Source organism: Pongo abelii, chromosome 3, assembly GCF_028885655.2.
Source record: "Pongo abelii isolate AG06213 chromosome 3, NHGRI_mPonAbe1-v2.0_pri, whole genome shotgun sequence".
Classification (NCBI taxonomy): domain Eukaryota; kingdom Metazoa; phylum Chordata; class Mammalia; order Primates; family Hominidae; genus Pongo; species Pongo abelii.
In genome coordinates this window covers 15,226,170-15,249,896 of record NC_071988.2, presented here as the reverse complement: position 1 = coordinate 15,249,896, position 23,727 = coordinate 15,226,170, and the positions used below count along the sequence as shown (strand labels likewise).

Sequence of the window (23,727 nt, the reverse complement as noted above, 5' to 3'; positions counted from 1 at the left end):
AAACAAGAGAAGCATTTTACACATAAACATAGGCTTAGAACTGAAAAGAAAAGGGAATAGAATAGATGCATATAAAAGGGCAATTTGAAAATCTAAGGCCTTGAAATCAGATAAACTAATTTCTAAAACCTGGAAAGCAGAAACCCTGAGAAGATTTTTGAGAATCTGAAAATTTATCATGCATTTCCAATAAATTTTGGTATGAAGGCAAAAGAGAGATAAATACTTGGGTTTGCCTAAAAGATAACAAACAATAGATCCTTGTAAGAGACTGCTTTCACTTTTTAATATCTCAGAAACAAGGAGAAAGAAAAGGAAAAACTGTCAGAATGGAAACACTGATTAGTGAACAGAATGAAAGCTAATTACAAGAGCAGGATCACAGCCCAAAAGAGCTTAAAGGGCATCGATGTCAAGAGAAAAATTACTCAGTCACCTTAATCCATCATGGTTCAACTAGAAACACTAGCAAAAAGCAAAAAATTATCCTAAATATCATGTAAAATCTTCCGATTACCAACTACTATTTGATGAGTGGCCAAAAGAAGCAATAAATAACTCGCCACTGGGGAATAACAACAACAACAAAAAACTCTGAAAGGCAAAATTCAAAAGGACTAGCAACAGGAACTGGGTAATAAATAAAATCTCTCCTGCTTCCTGAATTCCAAAATGAAAGCCTTTGCTAGCTAGAATTATAAAAAAGGATTTTTGACAGTTATCAACACATTTACTGGAAGGTCTGAACTTATTCTGCAAAAGGATTCTTGTTAATTAACCGACTAAACGATTAATACACTTTGAAACAATGTCTATTTATTTTCATCGTGATAATGAGAAACACTGTTCTTTTTTCTTAAAGAGATAAATCCGGAATGGAAAGCCTGCTGAGTCATTACCAGGGGCCCTTTCATCAGTATTTTGAAATTTTCCAGAAATTTAAAGTTCAGCACAAAATAAATTTTATATCTGATCATGAATAAAAGGCCCTATAAGCCAATAAGCCATGAAATTATATAGGTTCATACACTTTGATTACATAAACAGAACCTACCTTTAGGTCTTCAGAACATAATATCCTTTATAAAACACCCCTTTTAGCAAAGTATTGTTTTCAAAAAGTCCTATTTACAATGGTTTCTGTCATATATTCTCATGTCAAAGAAATGCTTTTAAAAATGATGTTGCTCATGACAGTTTTAGTTAAGGGGTAACAGGTATATTAGAATCAAAGGCACATTACTTAATTTGTGTTACATCTTCCAGAAATAAAGCGAACTAGTGTCCTTTAGAAATCCATGGAATAAAGCCCAAAGAGAATAAAACGTAATGAGGATCAGTCCAAAAATGATTGCCAAAGATAGAAAATATTACTACTGAAACTCAGAAATTCAAACTCACATTAATTTAGTGCAAAGGCTTGTTCTGGGTTCAGCGGTATATTTTATTTCTTTAGAACACCAGCTGCAAAGCTCTTTAGATGGTGAATGAATTAAATTCAGAACTACAGTTTGTGAAGAAACACGACATTTATGATTCATGAAATAGAAGTCACATAATGCTAAAATAAAGTTTCAACTGAGAAATTTAATTAAAACTGTGCTCTATTCAGTGTTTGAATCCATACTACGAAAATCAACTGTACAATGATTACTGAGTAATCATCTCAAATATAACTTCAGGTGCTGTTTAATGTCACCTTACAGCAGAGTTCTTAGACTCAGGTGTGCATGGGTACAATACTGGAAATTTGTTCGAAATGTAGAAACCCTGAGGCCTGGTATGAGAAACACAGCCTTAGAGTTCTGGAAGGTCACTGAGAAACCATCACTTCTCCTCATGCCAAGGAATGAAGGACTAATGCATAGAACATAAAGGTACATAAAAACTTACATGTCTTTGTTGTGTTATCAACACAATTATTGCATTTGAACTCTATGCATTCAAATCTTAGACTCAATTACAAAGTAACTCTAAGCATTTCATATTTTTCTACAAATGTTGATAGTGCAGGCCTGTCTACTATTTTTAACTCAGAAGGGAGGTGCATGGAGTTTAGCCCAGAATTTTGGAGCTAGAAGGGAGGATCGGTCATTGAGTCCAATACTCTACAGGTCAGAAAATGAAGCAGAAAGGGGTCACCTGTGCTCTTTTGGTCGAAGACTTTAGTTGGAGGGTCAGAGAGAATCCAGGCCATCTCCTGACTCGGGATTCTTTCAAGTTAGCAAATATGTGATGTTTTTATTACTCAGGAAAAGTGTATAGAACTACTTTCAAAAATACTTTAGGGACAATACACTAGAAGTGTTATCAAGAGATAAACTGCTTTGTAGTTAGAAAGTGAAAACTACAGCCTAAATGAAAGGAAGGGAGAATAAAAGGAAAATCGTATTTTTTTCAGCTTTCATTATACAAAAGATGTTGCCCCAATTTACCAATGAAAAGACACTGAGGGCCACAGTGGCCCTCTGAGACCCTCTTTCCAGGGTCACATAGATGAAATATGTGGCCAAAACAGTATCTTTCCCAAGGCTTATAACTGTAGGCCCTTGTACTACACTGCGCTATACCTGGTAGGAAAGAACATAGATATACAAACTAAAAAACATCACTTATTTTAAAACTTGTTATTTCATGAAATGGCAGACCATAATGATTTGGTGTGGACATTAAACAAAAAGAGTTTATATGCCTCATTAAAATAATTTTCTGGAGCTTTGAATCCATGGTTTATACATAATGGGTTCAGTATATTTTGTTCAGCCACAAAATCACTATTGTTAAATCTTTAATTACTGAAATATGAAGTTATGCAACTTATTTTGAAGTCTGTGTATGCTACTCACCAAATTTTTGTTTGAAAAATATTGTTTTGCAATTTTCAAAATACATTAGCCTCATAGTGCATATAGCAATCATAAGACTTTACCAACCTCTGATTTCTGAACTCACATCCAATATTCATCACTTTCCTCTGCTGAAATTATTCCCCACTAGTGGAGTATTTTTTTTCTTTCTAGTGTAATGACATGCTATGGCACACCATCTTATTGTTTGGGAAATCAATATTTAAGTTGATTCAGGAAAAGTGTATGGAACTAATTTCAAACATCTTTTAGGGGCAATTTACTAGAATTGCCCCTAAAACTAGTTATAAGATAAAACCAGGATTTCGATAACAATGATGGACAATATTGTCATTGTCATCCAAATCTTGGTTTTATCTTATAACTTAATTCAGAATGTTATTTGATGCCTATTTAATGGCTAGGGTTGCTATGTTTCTTAAATACTCATATTGTTTTTCTAATGGTAATACTATAAATCTAAGCTTGTATTTTTCTTTTTACAACTGATATAAAGTGCATTATGATATTTTAACTATTTATCTTCCTCAGAGAACTGCTGGTTCTTCTATGCTGCATAAATATTTCTTGTTTTAAGGTAATTTGTAACCTAGTATTTTGAAGATTCCAAATACACATTTGAAAATACTATTTTCCTGGATTCTAAGTTGCAATATGTTGAATTAACTCAAAGAAAACAACTTTCCATATGCAATAAGCTATTTGATTATCTGATTATCAACACCTATACAAGGGAAGAATAGCGTTAACTGAAAAAATTATTTTTACTAATGGTTATTTTTTAAATGCTTTTTTGTATGTTGACTTCAATACGGGTTTGTTTGAAATTGTGCGGTTTCACATGTCAGATATAATAAAGCAGCTTCAGTGAAAAGATTCAACCGACGAGAAGCTACAAGTTCCTCAACTTGCCCACATTCGCATTCCCACATTTCCAATTTATTCTCCCTGCTTCTTTAGGCAGTACCTAGCCTTGGCACGGCTGCTTCCTCTTCTTTTTTTTTTTTTTTGGCACGGCTGCTTCCTCTTCTCTTTTTTTTTTTTTTTTTTTTGAGATGGAGTCTCACTCTGTCGCCCGGGCTGGAGTCCAGCGACGCGATCTTGGTTCGGTTCACTGCAACCTCCGCCTCCCGGATTCAAGCCATTCTCCTGCCTCAGCCTCCCAAGTAGCTGGGAATAGAGCCGCCCGCCATTACGCCCGGTGAATATTTGTATTTTTAGTAGAGACGGGGTTTCACTATGTTGGCCAGGCTGGTCTGGACCTCCTGACCTCGTGATTCGCCCGCTTCGGCCTCCCAAAGTGCCGGGATTACAGGCGTGAGCCACCGTGCCGGGCCCTCTCTCTTCTATTTAAAAGGATAGGCACAGCCTTTGGAACTGAATGTCTTTCCTCAGGCCTCATAATAGAAAATGAGGAAAGTCCATTCTGACAACTGGCTGCCTTAGGAAACAGAATTTCGGATTCCTACCCTTCCAGCTCCTGTTGAGTCAAAGGCAAAGGCAATAACCCAATAAATGTGGTGAGACAGTAAATGGAAACTAACATAAACATAGCAATAAGCCTACTTCCTTCTTGACAATCAATACATAATGTAATGGGTATGATTTTACACCATAAAACATCAGAGAATAACAGAATTTGGGCTGAAGAAAGCTCAGAAAGAAGCCACTACATTTTCCCTACCTTTTGATTTTCAAAACGATTCTTAAGATTTGTCGGGAGTATTTGTTTTCAATTGTTTCAGTGAGGCTCAGTTTTGACCACATGCAACCAAAATAGAAAATTTCATGGGGGATGGTCACAGGATTGGCTTAGAAATGTAATCCTGTGAGCTGTCCCGTTTCATAAATAATAAGGTTCCGACGGCTGCACCGAATGTTCCTCCTTTCAACGAGGTTGGGCCCAGGTTGGGCTCCCAGCTGCTGGGACATTTTTAGTCCATCTTGGGCTCTCACCTCTGCCTCCTGCTCAGCTGTCAGAATGCCAGGCGGCTCTGCAGCCCAAAGCAGCCCACTCCGTTTTAAACTTGCTCAGTTTGCAATCAGGTAACCCGCTACTGACGACAGAACCCTCATGGCCCATTTATATGCGGTTCTCAAGTTTAGGTCTAGGGAAGTTTCCAGGAAGCTTAGTGTTCGGGGAGGAATTCGTTTTGCTTTTGCTAATCAAAGAGACACAAAAGCACAGCTGAGTCCCGAGGCTGGCACACGGGAAATCGAGGTACCACTGTCCCCTCACCGGAGCGCGCAACAATCACTTGGGGAGCGGGGAAAAGGTCTCCACCTTCCCCGAGCCTGGAGCACCTTCGCTCCCACCGCCCCAGCTGGTGGTGGTCTCGACACCACGCTCGGTGCGGGGTCACACGCCAGAGCTGGAAAGGGGAGGTCCAGCCCCAAGTAAAGCGACAGAGTAAGGACACAGTGGTGGCCAAGGGCTGTTTTCTAACCCCAGTCCCGAAAGACAGTGTGGAAAACCCGTCGGCGCGCCAGCCCTTGAAGCTCTCTGCTGGTCCGGCCGCGGCCCCTCCCCTGCGCGTCCCCACCTGTTGTGAAGCTCCCCAAGCTCCTTCTTGCCCAAATGCTTGGAAACTGCCAAAGGACACTCAGAGGCCAGGGAATGTGACAGGCAAGCATAAATATGCAGAAGAGATGGAACCAAAATAGCGGGCACGCAGGGCCGGCGCTCGCGGGGATCTGGGATCTGGAGCCGGGCCCCCGCCGCCGCGGCCGCGCCAGCAGTGCCAAGACCTGGCGGGCGGCGCCGGCGCACTCCGGGCACCGAGTCTGCAAAAGGGGCCCTGAGCGGGCCGCCGGACACCTCGCAGACTGCGGGCAGCAGTGGTGGCGGCCGCCTCCCCGGGGCTCCACGGCCGACCCGCCGCCCGCCGCCGCCATCCCCGGCCCGCTCCTGTCCGGTCCCCGACCCGAGCCCCGGAGGCGCCCGCTCTGCGCGAGCGCGCAGCCCGGCTGCATGGAGCCCGGCGCGGTACCCCGGCCGGCCGAGCCAGCCACGGCGCGAGAAACCGCCGCCCGCCACAGCGAGGGCAGGAAGAAGATGGCGGCTGCCGTGGCGGCGGCGGCGGCCTCACACGCGTCGCTGACGCCAATGGCTCGCGCCGGTCGGCGGGCCGCGGATGGCGGCGGCGGCCCGGGCTCCGGCGAGGGGCGGGGCGAGGCGGGGAAGGGGCCGGCCGGAGGCGGAGGCCGGGCCAGAGGCTGGAGGGAGGCAGCGGGGACAGTTTGTTGTGCTCGGAACATGGCGGGCGTCGGCGACGCGGCCGCCCCGGGAGAAGGCGGCGGTGGCGGCGTGGACGGCCCGCAGCGGGACGGCCGCGGCGAGGCGGAGCAGCCGGGCGGCAGCGGCGGACAGGGGCCCCCGCCGGCGCCTCAGCTCACAGAGACGCTGGGCTTCTACGAGAGCGACCGGCGGCGGGAGAGGCGCCGGGGCCGCACAGGTGAGGCGGACGGCGCTAGGCCGCGGCGGGCTCCGAGGGGCGGACTGGGGACCGAGGGCGGCGGGGGCGCCTTGGAACCCCGGCCCCCGAGCCGCGCGACCGCCGCTGCCTCCCGGGGCTGCCCAGGTTGTGGGCGCGCGGAGCCGCCAAGGCTCCGCGGCCGTTGACAGCTCCTCGAGCGGGTTCCGCGCGCAGCCCCGAGGCCCCCGCGGCCCCCGCGGCCGCGCCAGGCCAGGTGTGCACTAGAAGGGGTCTGCGGCCGGGAAAGTTCTGTCCGGGTCCCTGCACCGCCCTCGGAAGGTCTTAGGTTGGCGGGCATCTCCCACGTCTCGGAGCCCAAACGTGAGAAGCACACGGCTGATTTCTTAATTATATTCATGCCAAGGTGACTTTTTTTGTTCTGTATTTTAAGCGAACTTGAGCCGTAGAAACCTGTTAACTTGCCCTCCAAGTAGATTTTTCACAGACAGCTGACGGTATGGTAGTGACCGTGAAGTTCAGTAGTTTTGCCCAGTACAGAAATATTTAACACTCCATAAAATGTTGCATCTGAACTTTTCCTGAACTGAAACTTATGCCAAAAAAATTACTAGATGAGAAAATGTGTACTTATGAATCCTACATTCAATGACCACTTTTAAACGTATTGTTACAATGTTACAGTTTCTATAACCTCTAGGTTTTTATTCTCATTTTAAAAGAATTTTTAAAACTTGCATTTGTATTCATATTGCAGTTGCAGATTAGTTTTAAATGAAAAAAGGTTTTGAGATGGATGTCGTCTTGAATATAGAGTGAACCCAACGTTTTAATTCTCAAGCTGTAAACAGCAACTGAACCATAACTCCATTAAATTTCTTCCAACTAAAAAATTACTTCTGTTGTCCAAAAGGGGCTATGTTAGCCGTTATTTCCTGCAGTTCATGCAAATAACTTTTAGTTGTGAGGCTGATTACGTCATTGATTGTACTTGAGTATTGAAATTTTAAAAGTACTTAAGGGGCATAAAGTTGATCAGATGAGATTCTAATTGATTTGCTGATTCCCAGAACTGGACGTAGGTTCGATTTTGAAGCAGTCTATATCTTTGGAAAATTACAGACTGTGTTGTTTGGTCTTTTTCAATTAACCACTTAAAAATTCTCAACCATACTTTATTTGGTTTAGTTCTCGGTTAAACATTTGCTTTCAAGAGTATTTCCTTTCTGAATTGGCAGGATCTAAGTAAGACAAAATATCAAATCTCTCAACTGTTTACTTACTTAGACTTGAATATTAAAAGCACTCTGTTGTAAATAGAGATAGATGTAGCCAGGCTTCACTATACTTTCTTTAAAATATTTCTCAGTTGCAGGAAAGCCACCATTTTAAAAGCCCTTTTTTGTTGTTTGCATGGAGAGGAAATGAAGTTGTTTGAAGCCTATTGATGAGCACAGATCTTGAGCTTGCAGTATCACTTAACACTTCTTCCCTGGCTTTTTCTGGGACTGGAACCTGGACTTCCATGGACTTCATTATACCACGTATCCATTCTTCACCAACATGGCTGGATTTTTTTTAACCCATAGTTGCAGGAAGTCATTATCAGGGAGATGCCTCCAGGTTTAGCTGTTGGGGTAGTCCTTGTTCTTTCTCCAGTTCTATTGATTTTGTGTGAGGAGATGTCAGTGGCCACTCCTGCTTTACCAAGTCACACTAGCCTTGGCGATCAGGATTTAGGTGAGAATTCCAAATTCCAGGAGTATATCAGCTGGAGCCACTGGCCAGTGTTCTCTCTGAGCCTCCACATGAACCCCTCCTTCTTTTCCCCTGGTGTCGCTGCTCTGCTAGTCACATAGCTCCTGCCACTGCTAGCACCCAGTCTGTAGCTCTGATAACCACATTTGTTAGAGGTTTCCCCACTAGAAACTGAATTATTTTAGTCCTTCTTCAATGCCCAGGCTGCTAAGTCTAGCACTGCCCTCTTCCCCTGTTTTGTAATCCTTCCTTCCCCTCCTTTTAAGAATTTAAAAAAACAATTCCGTAGGAGCTGGCCTGGGTCAGAGGGCCTTTGAGTGGCAGCACCTAGAGTCATTTGGATAGCATTTCTCCCTGAATCAAATTAGTCCTCCAAGGCTAGATGCTCGGACTTAAGGTATTACTTCTCGACTTTTTATATTCTTGTGTGCCTCTGAGAGTCTAGCACCCCTGCTCTTGAGATCTAGATCCCCCTGCAAGTTAAGGCAACCTTTGGCTTTTCTTTTTGAAAGTCATAATCTCAGTGTCTTGGTGGCTGAACCATCAGTCAGTTCCAAAGTTCCCTTTATCATTTCTCACAAGGAATTTAGGGCTCCTACAGATAAGACATTTGTTGATCAGTCCCAACAGCCTAGAATTCCCTAAATGAATGTACATATTAGACACTTATCCAAACTCTTTCCATCTGAATAAAATAAATCAAAACATGGTGTCTGAGGTTCATTTTTTGTTTTGTATCTCTCCTTGTTGATTTATATGTTTAGAAACTAGATATGTATATTTGTCTGTATGAATAGTTGTATATGCTCTATATTGTATTATACATGTGTCTCCATTAAGTCTAAGCTTGCTTTTCCTCATCACTTCGTTCTCAGAACTCCCATTCTGACTTACATTTAGCCTGACAATAGGCTGAAGCATGTCTCAGATGTGAGTACTTACACCTTTTAACGTAGTTAGAATTGGGAATCCCACTCATCATTCCTATTTTTATTTGCTCTCTCAGAGTGGTCATTGTGTATTCCCTTGTTGCATATGTGGTTACTGGCCCTGGACTCTGGATATAGTGGTTATCAAGAACTGCAGATTGATCTCGTCTGTATTTTCTTCCTGTCCTTGAAAATACTACCAACTTCTGTTGTTCCTTTTGACATAAAACCAAATAATCAGTATTATGTTTTTGTGCTTGTTCCCCACTTGACTCATCTGCAGAAGTCCTAGGTAGGAGAGTTTCTGTATAGCCATATTTTTATTTAGGAATCTAAGTACAGCAAATCAACTTTGGACTAAGCATTAGGAAATCTGTGTTTTTGGCTTGGTTGGGTTGTTGAATTGCTTTGTAAACTCTGTGCTTGCTTAGACTGCTTGCCTAATCCATTTGGTTCTGTTTCATAATGCCACTACTAGATAGTTCAGTATCTGAAGCATCTAGGTTGCTTCTAGTCACCGTGGAGACTTAACAGAAGGCTTGGTGTAAGTAAGGGTAGCACCTGTGAGGATGAAACGGTACCTGTGTAATGCAGGTGTTGGAGATGCATGGGGATAGGTATTGCTTGTAAAACAAGAAAGCCTGAAGTCAGGTATAGGTGAACATATTGTTTCTACTGGTAACAGTGCCATGGACCCATTTCTTTCCTCCTTTAATAGTGACTCTGGACTTCTAAAACTTCAAGTTATTATCTATCTCTTTTGCCTCTCTCCTCTCCCTTTAACCATGGTTAGACCTCTTCTTGCTTCACCTCTATTAGAGACTGAGCAGAGGCAGGAAGAAAGACTGAAACCCAGACAAGTCAACTGAATTTTTAGCAATACCCTCAAAAGATTTCGAGTGGGACGAAGGTTTTAACTATTCATATTACCTATGTCTTATTCTTTGTGTAATTGAAAATTTGTCAGTTTCTTCTTACAAATACATTTTTATTAAAATATGTTTTCATTTAACCAGTCTTCACCTATATCACATAGTTATCCCAGTGGCCCCAAACTTAACCTAATGGATGATTAAAGGGTGACTGATTCTAAAATTATGATCTAGAGCCAATTAATTTGTTTACAAAGAAAACTAAAAATAATTATAAAGCCGGGAAATTACTTGGAGTAACCACAAACCAGATACAAAGTAAAATTAGCTGCTTCTGACAAACTATTGGTTTGCTTTTAAAATTCTCACTTGCTTTACTTAATTAGTATATATAGACCAAACGACCAATGAAATGTTACTTATTTTGGTTTTTGATCAGTTCAGTGTCTTGGCTTTTTACAGTTTTTAACTTTAACTTAGTTTACGCTCTGAAATTCAATCCTAGCAGCTCATTTGTGCTCCAATTTGGGGACTACTTGCGTAAAAGAAGTCTCTAGAAAGCCTGTGTAGCATTGACTGTCAAATTAATGATATTCTATTCTCATTTGTAATCCTTTGCTTTATAACCTTATGACCTTGGAAAAAGTCACTGCTTTGTTTATACCTGTTTTCCATCTATACATTTATAAATATTCTACTCTTTACTCTAAATGAGACTATAAACATTTTTTCAAACATCTTAAAAACTTGAATATACTGTGTGAAATGGTTCTTTTACTAAATGTTTGACTTAGGAAGGCAGAATTGCTGTTGTATTATTGATTCCCAGAAAAGCTGATTACTAATTAGCCTTGTACAAGAGTGTGTCTCTGTTTAATAAGCTTATTTAATATTTTAGTGTAACCTTAATAAAGTTTACTAAAGTTTTATGTTATTTAAGACTATGGAGATATGCATGTTTCATATTTTCCTAACAGTTAACCAGTGTTACTTTCTAACTTTTTAAATGCTCAGTGCTATTTTAGGAAAGATATATTTAGACATATTACTGAACATATAAATATATTTATGATTACTCATTACTTTTAATTAATACTTTTTAATCTTAGGTTCTTATTTCTAAAATAAGCTTTCTTAGAAGATAATTAAACATTGTGTTTTTTCTTCTAGGCGTGAGGAAAAAGCAATTTATACTATGCTTTTTCTGAATTTAAGTTCTGGATCACAGAGCAATTCTGTGGTAGGAGATGATATCATGTAAAAATATACTGGAGGGGCTCACGCCTGTAATCCCAGCACTTTGGGAGGCTGAGGCGTGTGGATTGCCTGAGCTGAGTAGTTCGAGACCAGTATGGGCAACACGGTGAAACCCTGTCTCTACTAAAATACAAAAAATTAGCTGGGCGTGGAGGTGTGCGCCTGTAATCCCAGCTACTTGGAGGCTGAGCCAGGAGAATTGCTGAAACCCAGGAGGTGGAGGTGGAGGTTGCAGTGAGACGAGATCGTGCTACTACACTCCCGCCTGGGCAACAGGTGACAGAGCAAGGCTGTCTCCAAAAAAAAAAAAGTATATATATATGTACATATGTGCTGGAGGAATTGATTTGGATTTATGATTGGTATTAGTTTCCTCATATTACATATTCACAGTTGACGGCTGGGCGCGGTAGCTCACACCTATAATCCTAGCACTTGGAGAGGCCAAGGCAGGTGGATTGCTTGAGCCTAGGAGTTCAAGACCTGCCTAGGCAACATAGTAAAACCCTGTCTCTATAAAAAATACAAAAGTTAGGTGGACATGGTAGCGTGTGCCTGTAGTCCCAGCTGCTAGAGAGACTGAGGTGGGAGGATCACTTGAGCCCTGGAGGCAGAGGTTGCAGTGAGCCAAGATTGTGCCACTGAGCTGCAGCCTGGGCAACAGAGTGAGACCCTGTCTCAAAAAAAAAAGAAAATTCACAGTTGACAAAACATAGTTCTTCTAATGTTGAAGTATTTGTTTATGTTATAATTAAATAGTAAAATTTTTTTTTTTTTTTTTTTTTTTTTTTTTTTGAGATAGAGTCTCGCTCTGTCACCAGGCTGGAGTGCAGTGGTGCGATCTCGGCTCACTGTAACCTCTGCCTCCTGGGTTCAAGCAATTCTCCTACCTCAGCCTCCCGAGTAGCTGGGACTGCAGGCGTGCACCACCACCATGCCCAGCTAATTTTGGTATTTTTAGTAGAGACGGGGTTTCACCATGTTGGCCAGGATGGTCTCCATCTCTTGACATCGGGATCCACCCGCCTCAGCCTCCCAAAGTGTCTATTTTTAAGACTTTCACTGAATGATATTTCTTCCTGGTAAGATTGGGATAAATGAATTAAAATTAATTGACATCTTAAAAACTGAAATCAGTGTTCAGAAAGTAAATATTTGGATTATTGGAAAAATACTTATTCTTAAAACGTAAAGATAGATATTTGGCATAACAAATGAGAGTGACTGTTTTGCTTAGAAGAAATGAAATACTGCAAAAGTCTAACAGAAGTTAAGATGTACTTAGCTATCAGAGTTCTTGGTGATACCCATAGGTAAAGAACAGTGGCTTTGCTAAATAATTAACCTGTCAACTATAGCCAAAATTATAGGACAGATAAGTTCAGATAGGTCTATAGAATTCTAGAGAGCAATGTTTAACAAAATAAAAACAAGCAAAACACTGAAACACAGGTATACCTTGGCACTGGAGATTGAGTGGCGCTCTGGGAAATGCAGCCTTCTCCAGGAAAACGTGGAAGTGGTCCTGGCAGAGCAGAAGCAGCAAGGCTAACTCGATGGCTCTGGCAACAAGGCACTGTACCCTCCTACCTCCTTCACCATAAATCACAGCCAAATTATAATTGTCAGAGAGATGGTTGGTCATTTTGATGTAGGGGAGAGAGCACGCTGGACTAGGTACTATTCCCAATTTGTCACTTAGCTTTTCAATGACTTTGGACAAGTCTCTCAACTTCTGTGAACCTCAGTTTTTTCATAATATGAAAATGGACAAAATATGGACACCATTAATTGCTCTCTTTAGCTCTCATGATTGTTGCAAGAATTGTATGAAGTAATGTGTGCAAGACCTTTGTAAACTGCCTTATACTGTAAAGTAGAAGGATCCTAATCCCTAAAATACAGCCACTTATGCAGGAGTAGGTGAGAAGGAGGTAAGACAAAGCTTTCAATATATTTAACCTTATGAAACTTTGTTGTTGTGGTTAGTATTTCTTTAATGTATCATTTAAAACCATTCCCCAGCCTATTAGCATCGCGCTAATTGTACGCAAAGATTACCCTTACATTCAGAACTCACTGGCAGGGCTGGACTTCGAGAATATAGGGTTACATGGGGCCTGCTCTTAGAAAGTTCATGGTCTTGTAAGGGAGCAACTAGTAAAGAGTGTAGCTTCACAGAAGTCAGCCCAAGCTGCAGTGGGAGCACAGGTAAAGGGGAGGGACAGAGGGCTCCTAATTTTCCGGAAGTAACACAGTGGCCTGTTTACAAAGGCACTTGAGGCAATAATAGGCAAAGCTATGTAATGGTGAAAAGCACACACTCTAGCCATAGACTGCTTGACTTTGAATTCTGGCTTTTCTGCTTGCTTCCTGTGTGACCTTGGAGATCTCCTTAGCCTCTCTGGGCCTTGGTTTCTTCATCTGCAAAATGGGCATAACAGTAGAACTTGTTTCATAGTTATGAGAGCTGTACACTCAAAATAGGTTATGTTTTTATTTGACTTTTTATATTCTTCGTTGTAGAATCTAAACTAGTGTTTTTAGAATTAAAATTCTTGGAAATCTAGAGGTAGAATCCGGACACAGCATTGTTTTGTACTTGTAATTAAAACACTCAGTATTTATGTTGTATGATAACATGTTTACAGAAAATTACTTAGATGATATAAGTTGTTAAATATACTTATTTGTCATATTACCTTTTAATGATAGAGCTGGGATTGCAGAAATAAACATTAGATAACCACCAAACCAGAACTGATTAATACTACAGTACTTGTGAAGTTAATATGAAGTAGTTGAAGACACTGCGTCATGCTTTGCGATTTTTATATACTTTCATACAAATACTGTCTTAGTCCTTTGATGATGCTGTGGATGAGGCAAACAGTTGACAGGTACTAAAAAACTGCTCTAAGCTTCCATTTTCTTTTCGGTGAAATTGACATCTGTGACTGGAGCAGGGTCACAGGACTAATGTTTAAGACAGCTGGTATCAGGACTCCCTTCCTCTGATTGCTAATCCCATGCTCTTCTGTGGATCATAACACAACTCTCATTATGGTCAAAGCTGTCATCTCCAGTCACCAGAGAAGACACCATTGTGGAGAATAATTTTCCAAATAAACCTTTTTTTTTTTGAGATGGAGTTTCACTCTTGTCACCCAGGCAGGAGTACAGTACACGATCTCGGCTCACTGCAGCCTCTGCCTCTGGGGTTCAAGTGATTCTCCTGCCTCAGCCTCCCAAGTAGCTGGGATTACAGGCGCCTGCCACCACGCCTGGCTAATTTTTTGTATTTTTAGTAGCGACAGGGTTTCGCCATTTTAGACAGGCTGGTCTCAAACTCCTGACCTCAGGTGATCCTCCCACCTCTGCCTCCCAAAAGTGCTGGGATTACAGGTGTGAGCCACTGTGCCTGGCCCCAAATAAACCTTTTTATTTAATTTGCTTTTTAAAATTGAAAATGATTGTGCAGTAATGTGTTTCTGTAGCTCTTTAACCCAGATGGCATTCTTGTGGGCTGCCTAATTTCTTTCCTTGCACTTAGTGTGGACAATGAGGATCTCCTTATTCCCAAACCCAGGGCACTCACTGGCTGTGACTGCATCATGGCACCCTGTTCCCTCAGGGGGTTTGAGGTTCAGGTACCCATTGGGTTACCTTTACAGTCACTTAGCTACACATACAGAGTAGAGGCTCCTGAATCAGCAGCAGCTGCTACCTTGAGTGAAGCTTTTCACTCCTTCCCTGCTAACTCCCCGAGTCTCAGAACATTCTGTCACAATCACAAGTTCTTTTCTCAAGTATCTAGTATGCTCTTCTTTTGTCACGTCTGATTTTTGTTTCATATTGGTACATTGTTATTTATTAAGCAGTTCCATTACTATTGAACATTTTGATTAATTCCAGTTTTGTTTTCATATATATCATCTTTCAATAGAGAAATTCAGCGGTAAAGAAAAATGAGAAAATACCAGAAATTATCATATCAGAAGGGACAAATCACCCACATGAAAGTTTAGCTCAGTTTGCTGTTCATATCACTTCCTCAATTCTGTGTCAGTTCTGTTCTTTGCTGCTTGACTCCTAAAGAGACTAATTTGGCCACTCCATTTTATGTCTAATTCTTTCTTTTCTTAGTCACTTCCCTTTCCATTTCGTCTTTAGCTTCTCACTGTCTGATTCTGTTTTTGTTCTCTATGATTTTTCTTCTTCTCCTCTGACCTGTATATTGTTTTAGCAAACATTTGTTGAGTACCTGTTATGTGCTGGGTCCCAGTGATGCAAAGGTGAATGAGAAAACCAGACAAGAAAATGAATATAGTATCCTGCAGAAAATCATAGGCAGGTGCAGGTACTGTGGAAGCCGAGTAGGGGAAAGGACAGACTCTGCCTGGAAGTCTTCACAGAGAGGGTACCGTCTGTCTGGGCATGTTCACTCCTGGAAAATTGGTAGGGGATTCTCAGACCAAGGAGCAGTGCGAACCCATTGACGTTTGGGAGAAATGAAAAGTAGTATAAAAAGAAAATTGTGACCTAGAGATTCAGGGGAGGCAAGTGTGAAGCATGACTAAAGAGATGGCCTGTGTCCAGTCGTAGAGGTTCTGGGATGGCCTGCACTGAGGAGGTAGGACTTTATTCTGGAGGTAATGAAGAACCACTGAAGGGTTTCAGCAGAACCGTATCTGATCTGTGTGAGCTGCTGACTGGCTGCCAGGTGGAGTTAGCATTGAAGGGAGGAAAGATGGGAAGAATGGTACTCAATCAAGAAGCTTTTGCTATAACCTGGAGAGAGATGGGGAGGACTAAACCAGGGTGGAGTATCGGAAAAAGGGGAAAAAGTTAATGTTTTAAAGGAAGAATTGGTAGACCTTGGTAAGAAGAGAGAGGGGATTGTCAAGATTGGCCCTGGGCTTCTAGTGCAGCAAGTATGTCACTGGTAATGCCAGGAAGTGAAGTCAGGCCTCCAGGAGAGGTGCTGAATCAGTGGGCAAGATACTGGTTTCGTTTTGTAGGTAATTTCCGTGTCTATGGGATATCCAGGTAGAGGAGGCTGATGGAAATACGACTCAATAGCCAGAGCTGAAGATGTGATTTTAGGATTTTGATGATGGTTTTAATTTTAGTTAGGAATCTATAGGAAACAAAGCATGTATAGGAAACAGAGTGGGTATAGGGAATAAATACAAGAAAGAATGATGAGGACATATTGGAGAATACCAGCATTAAAGGATGGCTGACATTTTACTGTAGTGAATAGAGCACTGAACCAGCAAACACTTAAGGATCAGGTACAGGAGGAAGGGCTACCAAAGAAACTCAGATGAGAAAAATTAGCCATTCAAGACAGAAGAGCACCAGTGAATCAGGTTTAGGTGGCATGGAGGGACAGGGAAGCTGCAGGGTTGGCTGCTGTCCGGAGAGTGTGGTGAAGTGGCCTCTGGGGTTCAAGATTCAGAGTTCACTAAGGTCAGTGAAAAATTATATATGTGGAATCTCCTCTGCTTTCTGAAAGTCCTGTTGCTTCTCGATTTTTACATGAAAGAACTGATATTTGTAGATACTAACTAATCAAAACATACTTTTTTCCCTGATTGGAAAACTGACTGAACTGAGTATGATTTGTTTATCTTTCATTAGTCTTGGCTGTTTTTGTTTTCAACTCAAAAGGTTTTCTTCTTCTTACCTTGAAAGAGCAGATCTTGTTCTGGTTCTAGCCAGTGTAGAACATATTAGAAAGTTCCTAACCAGGAGTTCTACTCTACGTGGATTTGGTTAGACTAAGTCCTTTAAATCCAAACATCTGTTAATTTATACAATAGAGTTTACGTATTGCGTGCACTTAACCCATGTGACTTCAACTGTAACTGTACTGAAAAGAGAAAGTACGACACACATAGATAGATTCCGCCTCCCATTGCGTGAGGCTGGCAAAGGTGGAAAGAAGTCTGCTTTCCTCTCCTTCTGTTTCAACTCCAGGTATCTCTCATGGTAACACTGACTCCCCAAACAGATTGTGAATCTGGTATTTAAAGAAGTGTGTATGTGTGTGTGTGCACATACACATATATATGGAATAAACCCTAACATAAGCAAGCCACTTGACATAATACTCAAAGAACCAGGAATCCGTTTTAATGCTGGAGGAGGTAAGCTGTTGTAGACCTATTGTTTAAAACCATAGTCAAGTTGGCTTCTAAGTCTTTCCAAGGGCTTTTAAGGATATATATATATATTTGTTGTTGTTGTTTGGAACCACAGTCCTGCTGTGTCACCTACGCTGGAGTGCAGTGGCGTGGTCTCAGCTTACTGCAACCTCTGCCTTCTGGGTTCAAGCGATTCTCTTGCCTCAGCCTCCCAAGCAGCTGGGACTACAGGCGCCCACCAGCACGCCCGGCTAATTTTTTTTGTACTTTTAGTAGAGATAGGTTTCACTATGTTAGCCAGGCTGGTCTTGAACTCCTGACCTCGTGATCTGCCCACCTTGGCCTCCCAAAGTGTTGGGATTACAGGCGTGAGCCACCGTGCCTGGCCAAGGATATTTTTTACTATAAACGCTTCCCCCCTCACATGTAGGCTTTAGATCATAGTACTTCTAGAAGGTGCAACTCCTTAAGTAGATCTGCATAAATGAAATCAACCTTCCTCCCTTGTCATTTTTTGGAGGGAACGTTAAGACCACATTTGGTAAAAAGGACCACAAGGCCAGCTCAGAGCAAAGAGAACAGTGGACAGTTGGAAACCTTTTGGTAACCTGCATTCTGGAAGAGAGTTTACCTCCTGCAAAGTAGAAGTAGGAAGGTGTAGATGAAGTAAGGGGTGCTGAGGGTCATTGAGGGGATGGGCTATCAGGGAAGTGTAATGCACTGAGAAGAGGTGGGGTCGAGCATCCAAAGCTTTGCTTCTCACCTCAAGCTTCCAATTGTAGTGAGTGGAAAGTATATAAATAACTTCCTTTGACCTTGTTTTTCTCACCTGAGATGAGATAACTATGGAGTAATTTGCTTTAGAGGAACAGAGGAAAAACATGGGTGAATGGAAAGATCCAAGGAAAGGGAGGTTTTTCTGATCCGGTTGAGGTTGCACTTTGCGTAACTATTGTGAGTATCATGTTGGTAAGTCTTCATGTAGGGAAATGGCATTATTTAGACGTTTGTGCAGGATCTCTGAGGCTGAGCTAAGAAGGGAGCTGGGGCACCAGTATCCATGTAGTTCATCCAGGATGGTTCTTGGACTAAAGCGGTGCCCGTTGTGTGACTTGGCTCCCTTTTGACTCTATATATTGCTCTATTTTATATATTCTTGACACTTACTGATTTTCCTTCCATGTCTGTCAGTCCAGGTACTGTATCACCTGTAAGAACCAAGACTGAGCTCTTGAAAAATACTTTTCTGACTATTCTAGCCCTTAGTAATTATTCCCTTCCATATTCCTGTGGCATTTTCAGGTTATACCACAAAGAAGAATACTTTTCTCAAAAATGCTTGCTGATCATTGTGTGTAGTTGTTCAGTTCTAGGCATAGAATTATAGATAACATTTATTTTGGTGTCTTTGTTTTATATATGTATTACCTGTGGCCCCAGCTAGCATGGAAGTTCCTTGATAAATACTGTTCTTTTTGTTTTCTGTCATTTTCTTTTCTGTAGAGCTTTCATTGTTGAGGTTCCTCAGTGCTGAGCTAACAAGAGGGTACTTCCTTGAACATAATGAGGCCAAGTATACAGAAAGAAGAGAAAGAGTATACACTTGTTTGCGAATACCAGGAGAATTGGAAAAGGTACTATTTTTTCTTCATTACCAGACATCATTTTGAAAGTTATGTCAAAGTATTAATTATGCAAACAAATGGTGAACAGCCAGAGTTGAGTTTTTTAAATAATTGAAATAATGTTATTGGGGGAGTAGAAATTTCCTTACAGGAAGAAGCTTTAAAGTTATATTTTTTAGTGTAAGACCCAATGATAGGATATTAATAGATCTATCAAAATCTCAACTTTTCTGCCTATCATTATCATTGTGTGCTACATCAAAATAACTTTTGTAAGGAATTAATCTCTACTTCTGTACCCTTTTAGTTCCCTTCAGTTCTGTTTTACTAGAAACAGGTTTTTTTTTCCCCATTCAGCATGATAAATTATTTAATTTCAGCCTTTTTAAAGGTTTCAGTTTCTCAGAAAGCCCACGTTTATAAACATACAGGACAGTCTCTTCAAAGAAAAAGATGGTTTGTTTAATCCTTATCACAGGAAGCATCACATTACAACATTACAGGGTGAGTGTAGTAACAGCAGCACTACATCTTCACCTGTCTTATTCCTTGGCTGTGCCTTATCCTATCAAGACCAATAAAATAGGCTGGGAAAGCAGCCCCTTCTCCACTAGGCGATCCTACAGTTGGTGAGTCTAAGCAATTCCAGAATTTCTTGCTAAAAGAAAAGAAGAAATAATTCAGCTTCAGCTGTATTGAAACATGTTTTCATACTTCTGTAGTAACATAAATCTTGTAACTGTCCAGTCGTCTTCTTAGAATCATACTTTCTGTTGGAGTGGCTATCAGAAGAGTTTGGTTGGCTGGATTTATTGGTACATTGTAGTAACAAGAGGTACTGCAGGCAATGAGGAGTAAGGACCCAGCTGGTTTGGCTGATGTTCTATTTCTGATAGTCTATCAGTTTAATAGAAGAAAAAGAGCCAAATGTAGAGTGACAATTTCAGAAATGTTGCCTTATGTAGGTTCTTGGTGAAGCATCACTTGCTGAAGTTTTAGGGAGTTCTGTATTAGGGTGGGATTTAGAGAGCTGGTGAGCAAGCAAAGATTAGAGAACAAATATGGCAATGGTTTGATTGCCTTTGGCAAGGATCATTAAATATACTTAACTATTACTGTATTCCTGCATTTCTAGAGGACTAGGGTTCCATGGAGAAGCCTGAGGGACTGACAGATAAGGAGAGAGGAGGAGTGGGCAGGGCTCTCTGCAGCACTCCTCTCCAGCGCAGCAACAGCTCTGTCTTATACATTGAGATTTATCGAAGATTTTGTTTGGAGAAAGGAGTAGGGTAGGCGTATGTTTCTTTTACTTGGAAAAAAATAAAAGATTAAACCAGTTCTCGTGTCTTAAAAGACTGTTAGCTTGCTTTTCAGCTTTCTTCCAGCAATAAGCCATGAGATGGAAGTGTGAGGACACAGTGCAGGAGAAGTGGGAGGGACAGCCTGCCAGGGCCTGTATTTGGACAGGATAGTGCCAGCCACAATCAGTTTTTGCCCACCTAGCCTCAGCCCTCTACAGGGGAATTTGTTTCCTGTCTGTCTGAGTAGTTATGAACTCCCATGTTTCTCTGGGGAAGACACAGAGGGATTTACCTTCAACTCCCACCAAACTTTATGAACACGACCAGGGGACTGCTTCAAAGTGGGTTAGTCTCTGTCTCACCCCTTTTATTATATATCAGGAGCAACATCCACTCCTGATTCTGTTACCTCAGCAGAGGCAGGCTGGTTTCACGTTCCTTCTTTCTTTCTCTTAAGGCAACACTGAAATAACAAGCGATGTTTTGGGGTAGATTTCTCACAGAAACTTATAAGCATTTCATGTTTGTAATTATGAGTATAAATTGTTTTCTGGAGAAAATAGCTTATACTTATGTCTTGATGAGACTAAAGTATAAACCAGTGATTCTAAATTGTGGTCCACTATAGAACCACTAATGGGTCAAGTAATCAGTATAAGTTGCCATCAGAATTTTTTTTTTAAGAGAATAGAGGAAGTATTAGATAACATTGCCTATACTAAGAATAAGTATTGTTTCATGAAACTTTGATTCCATTCATATGAATGTAAATGTATAATGTCAGAAAAGTTGCATTAACACTGCTCATACACAATTGTAATAATTTTCTAATGATTTTTGTTTTCCCCGAGAGAGGCTTTAGGCCTGTTTGGGAAAATTTGATGTAGTCTCTTAGAACAATACTTAAGAAGCTTTGTAGCCTAAATGTACAAAAGAACGTCATGATTTTCTGTTTGGAGCATTTTTTCTTAACTTCTAAAACCAAGTGGGATGTAGAGGAAAGCAAATTTAGGTTTCAGTTTAATTCCAGGCTTAAATATCTCTCATAATCGCATGAATTCACTCTGATATCTTTAAGGCCTTTATTTTTTATAAGTAGGATTTCACTTTAAGTTTTTATTATAAATTGAGAGCCTATCTAGACATGCAAGATAACCTAAATTATTTTTTATTGGCTTTTTTTGTTTACATCGTCTATTCTAATATATAATATCTTACTCATTTTTTTTCTTGTTTTCGATAAATGCTATGATATTTTCACCTAACCTTTTCAGGAAGATAAACTTGAAAATTAAAGAGCACTTTGCTTCTACAAAGGTTGCAAACACCGTAAAACATGTAATTAATTTTTATATCTTAAGATAAAGGTCAACTTAATATCTCTTATCAAACCTGTTTACTAATGTGAAAAAAATCCCCCAATTTTTGTGTTGTATTGTCATTGGATAAATACCTTATACTTGACATTTAGTAAAAATGAATTGCTTATATATTTTACATAGTATTTCCAATTATTAGCACATTATTTTCACTCTTAAACTTCTTATTTTAAGCTAAGGGTATATAATTTTGGAGTGTTTTATTGGCTTTTGAGAGACATTTCTTCTCTTCCACCATAAATGTCCTCCCCTGACCCTACAACCCCTTCGTTCTATGTACCAGATATTCTGCTGTTTATGTAGTCCACTTTGGGAACTTTATTTTTCTTTTTTATACAACCAAGGAGATTGAACTATACTTTCTCTGCCTTCTAAATTGAGAGGCAAGATAGCGAATTGTTTAAGGGGATCATCTCTAAAGCCGAACTGCCTAACTCTGAATCTTGGCTTCACAATTGATTAGCTGTGAGTCCTTGAGCAATTGACTTAATCATTCTGTGCCTAAGTTGTCTCATCTATATATACATATGTAAAATTTTTCACAACCTTCACATCAACAACTCAGGGGGAATGCACTACTCTGCTAGAGTGAGAGGAATTCAAAGGTTTCTTGTCGCCGATTACATTCTGGTGGATGTAATATTTTTCTTTGCAGTAAGGATAGCTTTCATCTTTGGGATGTGCACAGCAGGAGGTGATTGGGAGAGGTGTGGTTTTTAGGATTTCCCTGTGTCCCAGTTTTATCTCATGTTATACTTTTAATCTCACTGCTTTTCTTGCCACTAAACTTGACTTTGCTAACCCTGCAAGGGGCATGATTTTCTGACTCTTGGCCCTCTTGGGTTGCTGACCATAGGCAGAAAAAACCTCTAGGGAAAGCTGTCTTCTTTCCTCTTTCCTTTTACCCAGGCTGTCTGGGGGTAAAGCTGATCTCTTTCATGAAGGACGTAACCAATGGCCATGAGAGATGATAACACACCCTGCCATTTTCTGCCAAGCCCTATAGAGTCTGGCCTCAGTGGGCACATGCCTGAAGCCTACAGTTATAACAGAAACAGGGTGCTTTAACCAGAGACTTGGTGAAATCGAGGGCAGGGAGCATCAGTTTCCTAAAGAGGAAATTCCTGGTGAGTGATTTCTCACTGTCCCATACCCCACCTTGACTTGGACACTTACATCCCACCTCTTGTATCCATTTCTGTGTGAATAATAATGTTTGTTATGTAAGGATAGGTGCCAGGTACTGTCCTAGGCACTTTACATGTGTTTGCGTTCAATCCATTCAACAGCCTCACCAGATATATATACTATTAAAGCTCCAATTCCTTTGCCCACCCCACTGTGGCAGTTCTACATTGACTTCCAGACAGATCTCTCCTTCCACCGTTGTTTGGTGGAGGTATGTGCTAGTAGTATACGCTCTCCATTTAGGTCCCCTAGGAATAGTTTACCATGCATCAGATACAAAATTGTCCCTTGTCTAAGGACTAATTTTTGTCATCTTTGTGAATCTAAAGCTACAGTAAATAGTAAAGAAATACACATTATAGGATCTTCTAAAATTCCCTGGTATGTTTAAATTCAAATTTAGAAAGGTAAAAATCACTTACACACTTAATTATTAATTTGCTCTGTCTATATTTTGAGTACTTTCTATGTTCCAAGAAGGCACTTTTGCAGTGCAGAATACAGAGATAAACAAGACTCACACCTAGCTTAGGAGATATCAGATCCATAAGTTATTATAATACAGGATATAAAGTGACAAGTGCTTTTAAATAGTATAAATAAAATATGAAGAATTTAGAGAAGGGGAAGTGTGCTTAGACGACAGGCCTGGGACAAGGATCCAGAAAGGAAAAAGAGGGAGATTTTGTTGTATAGGCTTTGTAGGATGGGGTGGGTATGCTAGGAAGATCCAGAGGTGGAAAATTTTTAGGTGTGGACAGGAAATCACCAACACATGCTGGAAAGAAAGATAGACTGGCCAACCTAGGCAATGTGGCAAAACGCTGTCTCTACAAAAAAATACAACAATTAGCCAGGAGTGGTAGTGCGCGCCTGTAGTCCTAGCTGTTCGAGAGACCGAGGCAGAAGGATCGCTTGAGCCCCAGAGGCAGAGGTTGCTCTGAGCTAACATCATGCAGCTGTAC

At 41.0% G+C, this 23,727-nt stretch overlaps 1 protein-coding gene and 1 pseudogene across 4 annotated transcripts in view; one reads left to right on the top strand and one right to left on the bottom strand.

Annotated features, from left to right (window-relative positions):
• Window positions 1-3,888: 3,888 nt before the first annotated feature.
• LOC100935821 (uncharacterized) lies at window positions 3,889-5,927 on the bottom strand (annotated as a pseudogene).
• TAPT1 (transmembrane anterior posterior transformation 1) overlaps window positions 5,137-23,727 on the top strand; it is a 66,144-nt gene continuing 47,553 nt past the window's right edge. The window contains exons 1-2 of one of the 4 annotated variants that reach the window (XM_054553757.2): window positions 5,137-5,493; window positions 18,773-18,903. Coding sequence is in view for 2 of the 4 variants with exons in the window: in XM_054553759.2 (XP_054409734.1) it covers window positions 6,124-6,322; window positions 18,773-18,903 (330 nt within the window). In the remaining 2 variants the exon portion in view is untranslated. Of the gene's footprint in view, window positions 5,494-6,064; window positions 6,323-18,772; window positions 18,904-23,727 lie in introns of those variants that run through there. The other 3 variants (XM_054553759.2, XM_009239815.4, XM_054553758.2) reach the window with 3 other exon arrangements.